The 9,121-nt window shown below is 44.2% G+C and overlaps 1 protein-coding gene across 1 annotated transcript; it reads left to right on the plus strand.

The window, feature by feature from the left end:
• Window positions 1-5,688: 5,688 nt before the first annotated feature.
• Window positions 5,689-7,438, plus strand: LOC133889936 (anthocyanidin 3-O-glucosyltransferase 2-like). The gene has a single exon (XM_062330356.1). The coding sequence runs from the start codon at window positions 5,855-5,857 to the stop codon at window positions 7,286-7,288; it is 1,434 nt and encodes a 477-aa protein (XP_062186340.1). The 5' UTR covers window positions 5,689-5,854; the 3' UTR covers window positions 7,289-7,438.
• Window positions 7,439-9,121: the final 1,683 nt, after the last annotated feature.

Here is a 9,121-nt window from a genome sequence, read left to right on the forward strand (position 1 = left end):
TGTGAGAAGTCTACCTAGCATGGATGGTTTAGCTGATATATTTCATGAGCTAGGTTTATATGAGTTAGTGAGTTTCAAATGTAATTGGAATGCCACTGTCATCAGGCAGTTCTATGCAACAGTTGAGATTTCTCATGAATCTCAAAAAAATTGAGTGGATGACAGGAACAAGAAAATTTGAAGCTTCATTTAGGGATTTTGCAAATGCCATAAGAACCTCTTATGATATTGTTTATAGCACCATTGATATAAATGATGAGGCATGTTTGGCTAAAAATGTGTGGAGTACCTTCTATGAGCCACTAGGGGCTATTCCTAGATTCATACTTGGGACAATGACTGAATTGAAGGTATTGCCCACTACAATCAATAAGATTGTGAGAGCTACTTTTGCTCCAAAAGGTGGAAACAGTGATGCTGTTCAGGATCACTACTGGAATATTATTAATCATATCATGAAAAAGAGGAAAATCAATGTGATTAAGTATATTATGAAGGCCATTGATGATATCACAGCGAGCGTAATCCCAAACCTTTATTTAGCTCCATTTATAATGTCTCTTATTCTCATGAAGACAAACTTTCGGTATGCATCTTGTGATATTAAACATATGGGATACAAGCCGTTCAAAGTTAATCATCGCATTCTGAATAGAGGTCAGGATATCCCTGCAGCTCAGGGAGGTCAGGATGAGGAACCTCGGCATTACGTTCCTCCTTAGGCTCATCCAACTCCAAAGCCAGTTCCTCCTTAGTGGGCACCTCCAGCTGGTTTCTTTGATCCCTACATGGCATCCATTCAGTCGGGTTTTCAGCAGAGTTTGGATTCTTTTCACTCTAGTTTTCAGCATTACTTTTATCAGCCTATGATGTCAGAACTTCAATCTACTCATCTGTCCATCTCCCTGGCTCGTGAGGACATGGCCGCTCTCAATACTCAGAACCAAGAATTGAATGCAATGTTTCACAACCTCTCTCTTGGATAGCAGCAGCTTGATTATCAGTTCTCTGCCTTCTCTGATCATTTCTACAACATCTATCCTCCTCCTCCTCAGGATGACTAGGCCTTTTGGTATTTGATGCCAAAGGGGGAGAAGTTTGAAGAAGTGAAGAAGCTATCTTATAGTGCATCCTTGTTTCTTTAACCATAGTAATGAACTTTGTTTGCATCTTTACATAACTATATGATGAACTATGTTTCTTTGCTTATCTATATGTTCTAACTTTGTTGGATGTCTCGAGGAAAATGTTGGTAAGAGATATATTGGATTTTGGTGATCTTATTGATTATGTCGATCATATATCTTTCCTCAGATCCATATATACAAGGTAAACTCTATCAAAATTATTTTTTAATCAACAACTTGTGCCATTTTTTTTCTCTTTAATCTTATGGGCACATGTGTAAGAGAAACTTACCTTAACATGAGTTTTTATAGCAAATTATCTTTATTTAATTTCATTCTTGCTACAGAAACTCACCTTCGAGTCTTCTAAAAGTGGGATCAAAACTTAAATCGCATCACTTCTTAGTGTTATTGTCATCAATTACCAAAAATGGGAGATCGAAGCATCTAGACCCCTAATTCGTGTTTTGGTAATTAATGACAACATGTCTTTTGTGGACTAATATGTTTGAATAAATTATGAAAAGGTTAGTCAGAAAGATGTTGCAGAGCTAGAAAATGCATGAGTGAAAAATATGAAGAATGCCTAGCTCAAGGCTAAGGTATAATTGTAGGGTATTTTCTTTTGCCGGTCAAAAGGAGATTAGAGAAGAGAAATTGACCAGATTGATAGGATAAGTGTCGTACTATAAAGAGGGGTTAATGTGCGTCTACTTGAGGTATCTATAGTGCCACAATTACTCAAACTTGTATTTCATATAGAGTAGAAAATTTAGTTTGAGAGAAACCAAGGAAATTCTTATCTTTGGGATGTTTCTAAATTCTAGCGGTCTTACCACTGGAGAAGTCGGTCTAACCGTTGTATAAAATCTCCTCGATGTTGAGTAGAACCCAGTCTCGGTCTGACCGTTGAAGAAGCCAGTCTGACCGCTGTATAAAACCTCCTCAATGCTGAGTAGAACCCAGTCCCAATTTAACCGAAGGTTGTGCCGGTCTGACCGCCAAATGAACAGAGGAATTTGGACCCTCTGGACTGGTTAGTGGTCTCACCGCCGGCTTGGCCGGTATGACCACCCTAGGAATAGAGAGTTTTGGCACTTTGTTCCCGGCTCATGGTCTGACCGTGAAGGGTCACGGTCTAACCGACGGCCGTGTGTCTGGGTATCATGACACTTTCTATAGCCGTTGTAAAGGCGGCCGTCTGACTGCCAGGTGACCTGCGATCAAATTGCCAGAGTTGTAGAGCTATCTTTTCAATAGAAACAACCACATTGTTAAGTGTGGGCTATAAATAAGAGCTTGACTGGTTCAAGGAACCTAAGCTAGCATTAGCTTACAACCCTTTGAGCTCTTGCCTTCCTCATCTCCCTCTCTTGGCTTAGTGATAGCATCTTTGAGAATGTGAGAGCATCTAGTGCATAATTTTCAAGAGTTTGAGCATTGAGGCACTAGTGATCCTTCAAGCAAGCTTCATCAACTTGTTACTCTTGGAGGTTGCTGCCTCCTAAACGGCTTGGAGGTTATCGCGCTGTTGGGCCTTTCAAAGAAGGTTGTGAAGGAGTCATGGCTGTGATTATGATAGGCTTGAGCATGCCTTGCCGAAGCGACAAAGTGCTACACTAGTGGAATTGAGGTATTGAGTAGTTCTTGTTCTATTCCGGCTTAAAATCAAGTTTCTCGGTGTGAGCCCTTTCTCATGTGAGAATTGAATACTTGATAGAGAAGCGGTTTGAAACTTGAACTCACCTCAATATGGATTAGGGGTGATCGGCAAATCACCGATACCACGGGATAAATTTCTTGTGTCATCCGTTAAGAAATTTACTTTCATACAATTTACTTTATACAATTTATCTTCCTAGAATATAAATTATTGCATGTCAACCTAGGATTGCAACCTAGCTCTTCGTTGTGTTCATATTGCTCTAGTAATCTTTAGTTTGTTTCTGCAAGTTTCGTTGATCGCTTAGCAATTAGTTTAAAAACCATCTATTCACCCCCTAGTCGGTATCCTATATCCTAAAGTATGCCACACACCACCCCACATCAAACCAGTTGTATACAAGTGGGTTTTTGTTCGTAAGGGAATGAAAAGAATGAAATTGTGAGATATAAAGCATGACTAGTGGCGTAAGGTTTCACTAAACATCTAGGCGTTGATTATGAAGAAACTTATTCCCCAGTGATGGGTGAAATTACCTTTAGATATTTAATCTCGATGGCAGTCAACTTGGAGTTGAAAATGAAATTGATGGCTATTGTGACCGCATATCTTTATAGGAGCCTTGATTCGGATATTTATATAAAGGTACATGAAGGAATACCATTATCAAATTAGGATAGAGGAAATTGACACTTTTATAGTGTACAATTGAAGAAGTCGCTATATGGGTTGAAACAGTCAAATCCTAGAATAGATTTTTGCACATAAAGATGATTTGAATATCATCGGTACAGAAGAAGAAAGAGAAGCAAGCTTGTACTTGAAGTATGAATTTGAAATGAATGATTTAGGCTGCAGCTATAGCTTGTGACAGATGGAATCCATGTATATTAGTCAAACTATATCCAGAAAGTGTTAGAGCGGTTTGGTTTTGAAAAATCATTTCCCGCTAAAACCCCTATGGTCCGAAAATCATTGCAAGCAGATCAAGATCCCTATAGACCTAGAGAAGAAGGGGGAGTATTGGGACCAGAATTCCCAATATAGTGCAGAGCCTACTAAAAGGCATTGGAAGGACGTAAAGGATATCTTGCGCTGCTTGCAAAGTAGTAAAAATCTAGGCCTGTTCCATAGAAAGAATCAGGACCTAATTCTGGTTGGATACACAGATGTTGGGTACCTATCATACCCGTATACAATGAAATCACAAACTGGCTATGTTTTCTTATGTGGTGGAACTGCAATTTTCTGGAAATCGCCAAAGCAAAGTATTATATCTATTTCGACGAACCACTTAGAAATAATAGCTCTATATGAATCCACACAGGAATGCGCATGGTTTAGAAGAGTGATCAATCATATCTAGCAATCATATAGTTTGAACACTACTGACACCCCTACGATTATCTATAAATATAACGCTGCATGTGTCGCACATGTGCAATCGGGATATATGAAAAACAACTTAACGAAGCATATCAACTCCAAGTTCTTTTATGCTCATGAATTGCTTAAGATGAACGAAATAAACGTAATGCATACCAAGTCATATGAGAATCTTATAGATTTATTCACTAAGTCTCTCCCTGCAACTACTTTTGAAAGATGTGTTCGTGGCATTAGGATGATAAGGCTTAGAGAGTTGCACATTTCAGGGGGAGAATTTTCACATAATACCATTATGAACAATTAAACCTTAGTCAAGAAGATTAAGTACCCAAAATTAATTATAAAGATTATATGAAGCATTTCGGATGAATTGTACTCTTTTTCTCTTAAATGAGTTTTTCTGAAGTTCCTCATGTTAAGGTTTTTAATGAGGCAATTCGTGTGACCATGTCGCGAACTATATACTATTTCTCCAAAATTTTCCCACTGGGTTTTTAGAGAGTTTTAATGAGATATATGGATTTCGTGAGAAGTGTCCAAGGGGGATTATTAGGAAACCTAGAGTTTTACAACAAAATTTGGGCCCGTCTCGATCTTTAAACATTTGGCCTTCTTGGAATAGGTCTCTATCTCTTAGAGATTGATTCTATCTTTTAGGGGTTTTGACACTATATATATGGAGCAGAACCTCTCATTGTAGAATATAGATGAATAAAGAATAAGCAGTTTTTCCCCTATATTGTATGTCCTTTGCAATTGTTCTATCGAAAGATCGTTGGACTACACTAGGTAGCAGCAGTTTCTCAACATTTTTAACCCTCGAATATTAAGATAAGGGACTATCTATTCATCTATCGACAATATTTTTAGCCTAATACCTTTCGAATTTTGGGCCATCCATCTCCGATTCAACAGCCCATCACTTCCTCTCAGTCCATCTTCAATCCACTTAACCCCTCACTAGCGCCCCAACCTTATCATCTCCTTGCCGCCGCTACGCCCCCATCCCGCGCGCTGCCTCCCCGCTGCCTCACCGGCGCCTTGCCGGCTCCGTCGCGGCCCACCCACCTCCGTCACCCCTCTTCCTCCTCTGCCGCCACCGCTTCTCCTCTCCGCGGGGGCAGGGACGTCACCGGACCCGCCGCCCTTGACCGTCACCACCACTAACCACTCTAACCTCGACGCCCTCGCTGTCATCCCCATCCAACTGTTGGTCCTCTGCCGGCCCCATCGCCTCGCCGCCCTGCTCCCGCGACCGCTATCACCACCACTGTCGGGCCAGCAACCTCCCCCGGAGCTCCCTCTATAGCCGGAGGGCACAAAAATCCCCAACTCAAACCCCTAGCCTTAACCCTAGCCGTCACCGGAGAAGATGAGCTCACCGGAGTAGTCACGAGGAAGAAGAAAGCACGAATCTTAACACGGATCGTACGATAGGAAATTCGATAGGTTTCGGCTCTCTTTTTTGATAAATAAATAGCAGTTCTGTTAAGATAATACTGTATAAGATTTGGTCTACCATGAATTTATTGTCTACAGTTCCAAAACTACTGTTAATAGCTGTCAATTGAGGTCGGTTTCAATCCAAAAGAAATTTATTAGAGACGGCCAAACTATGGAGTACAGTCCAAATTTAGTACTCTAGAGCTCGGAGCCGAAGAAAACTCCACTCGCCATGGCAAGCGCAAGCCCGAGCCCGACTGTGGTGCTCATCCCGATCTGCGTCCCCGGCCACCTGCCGTCCATGCTCGGAGCCGGCAAGCGGCTGGTCGGCAGCAGCAACCGCCCCATGTCGCTCACCGTGCTTGTGATGCAGATGACCATGGCCGCCAATCTGATGTCCGAAGTCGCTGATCTCATCCACCGGGAAGCAGATTTCGGCTTCGACATCCGCTTCCTCCACCTTCCCGCCGTCGAGCTCCCCACCGACTCGCACGGCATCGAGGACTTCATGATGCGCTTCGTACAGCTCCACGCGCCACACGTCAAGGCCGCCGTCTCCCGCTTGGCGTCCCCGGTCGCCGCGGTCGTGATGGACTACTTCTGCACCACCCTGTTCGATGTCACGCGCGAGCTCGCGCTGCCGGTCTACGTGTACTTCACTTCCGGCGCGTCCATGCTTGCCCTCGTGCTGCGGTTGCCGGCGCTAGATGAGGAGGTGGCGGTGGATTTTGAGGAAATGGAAAGAGCGGTTGAAGTGCCTGGGTTGCCTCCGGTGCCGGCAGGTCTCATGCCGACGCCACTGATGAAAAAGGATCCGAACTACGCGTCGTTCGTGTACCACGGCAACCGCTTCATGGAGGCCGCCGGCATCATCGTCAACACGGTGGCCGAGCTCGAGCCGGCTGTTCTCGCGGCTATCGCCGAGAATCGCTGCGTGCCCGGACGCCGCGCTCCAAACGTCTACCCAGTCGGCCCCGTGGTGTCGTTCAAGCCGCCGAGCGAGAAGCCACACGAGTGCGTCAGGTGGCTCGACGCACGACCGACGGCGTCGGTTGTGCTGCTCTGTTTCGGTAGCATGGGCGGTAGCTTCGCCGCGCCGCAGGTGCAGGAGATCGCTGACGGCCTCGAGCGCAGCGGGCATCGCTTCCTGTGGGTGCTCCGAGGCCCGCAGCAGGCCGGCTCGCCGTACCCGACCGACGCCAACGCCAACGAGCTGCTCCCGGAAGGGTTCCTGGAGAGGACAAAGGACAGGGGCTTGGTGTGGCCGAGGTGGGCGCCACAGAAGGATATCCTCGCCCACGCCGCCGTCGGTGGCTTCGTGACGCACTGCGGGTGGAACTCGACCCTCGAGAGCTTGTGGCACGGCGTGCCGCTGGCGCCGTGGCCGCTTTTCGCGGAGCAGCACCTGAACGCGTTCGAGCTCGTGTCCGTGATGGGCGTCGCCGTGGCCATGGATGTGGACAGGAAGCGGGACAACTTCGTGAAGGCCGCGGAGCTGGAGCGCGCGGTGCGGAGCCTGATGGGCGCGTCGGAGGAGGGGAGGAAGGCGAGGCAGAAGGCCGCGGAGGCGCAGGCCGTGTGCCGGAACGCCGTGGAGGAGGGCGGGTCGTCGTACGCGTCGCTGCAGAAACTGGCGCGAGAGGTGTCGCAGCATGCAGGGATGTGACGCTACATAGCTAAGCGCGTCGAGGCTGTTTGTTCCCCAATCCGCACAGCTTGGACAGTTTGTTTGCGCGGATAATGTACTCCTGAATAATCTTGATGTTTTTTTTTTTTTGCGAATCGAATAATCTTGATGGTGTGTTTGCTATGAGAAGGATGAATGATTCGCCAGCGTCAGACCAAGTCCAGCTTTGGCAGTCAAGAACTGAAGAAGGCGAAGTAGCCACCGACTACTGGTCATTTTTTTCATGCTTCCTATTTATCAGGAGACTTAAAATAGGACCTCTATCAGTCGACGGTCATCTTCACCGGCGATTGGTTAGGGTTAGCGGCGGGGTTGCTTTCGAGGGGATTTCACCGCTATCAGTTGACGATTGTCTTCAGCTGCGGAGGACCATCAGCGAGCGGTGTCGACGACGACGGGGGGAGCAAAAATGGAGAGATGAGGGAGAAGAAACAAATGCGAGAAAGAAGAAAAGAGGAGGAGCACACAATCCAGATGCTACTGTTGTTCTTCGTCAACAGAGAAGACCCACATTTTCAAGCAATTGAATGATACCATCGCTCTTTTTTAGTGTCTCAACGGTAGGGAAAATTGACGACATGAATCTTTCCATTACTCCATCGAAAAAAATGGAATTAAGTAAATATACTATCGCGTCAAGAATCCGCAGCCTCAAAGATCTTGCCACTGCAGTTACTGTAGCAGTGGACTCATGGTACTGGTTATATATACGTATATGCATATAATATGTGTACATGTAGTGTATGTATAGGTATATGTACACATATACATACATGTACATACATGTACATATATGTACATGTACATACATGTACATATATGTACATATACATATATATACATATATAACTTTATTTTTCAAGAAATTTTTGGAAAATATTGAAATAAATATTAGTTATATTGGTAAATCGGGTGAAAAAAACTAAAAATGCAAAGAAAAAATATCTAAAACTCAAAAAAATATGAAACAATGTTTTTAGGTTAATATTAATTTCATCTACATGTTAAAACTACGTGCATGCATAAAAGTACTATTGTTTTGTCTATAATTAACTGAATGTGTTAAACATTGATATATTCATAAATAAATATTGAAATGTACAAAATTTATAAACCAATTTTTTTAATCTTATTTTATCATACTCTATACATCAAAATAAAAACGGTCACGATATAAAAGCACCAGACTAGTTTCTTTCTAGGGGCTCCGTACAAATGCTATTGCTGGGCAAAGGAGATTCTGCGCTTCAGGGGTCATGCCCTTAAGGCATCCATCGTACACGTGTACATCTACATCCGTGCCCATATCCCTGTCAGTTTCCAATACAAAGCCATAAATTCTTGCATTCGGATACATGGACATGTATACGGTTGTTACTTTCGGCAGAATACATTTTTACCTTTTGCATGATGTAGGCCCCCACATTTCCCATTTTTCTTGCCCATTTGTTTTGGCCACATATCCGGTTGGCGCTCACCTCTTTCAATTCATCCCCATTATTAACTTTCATTGAGTACTAATTCACAAATTACTCGATGAGGACTAATTCACATGTGTACCTACTTCTGAGTACTAATTCATATATTACTCTCATTCGAGGGGGAAGGCTCAAGGCCCCTACCCGGCACTCCATGGAGAGAAGGGAGAGGGAGCAGGAGAAGAGAAGAGAAAGAAAGATGAGGCTAAAGGAGTAAGAACGGGATGAGCTCTCCCTAGTTTGTTTCGTGTGTCCGTCGCTTCCAATGGTGTGGCTATTGACTACTACTCGTAACTCACAAAGTACTCAATGAGCTTGAGTTTTGAAAATTACT

The sequence above is a fragment of the Phragmites australis genome, chromosome 14, assembly GCF_958298935.1.
Source record: "Phragmites australis chromosome 14, lpPhrAust1.1, whole genome shotgun sequence".
Taxonomy (NCBI): Eukaryota; Viridiplantae; Streptophyta; class Magnoliopsida; order Poales; family Poaceae; genus Phragmites; species Phragmites australis.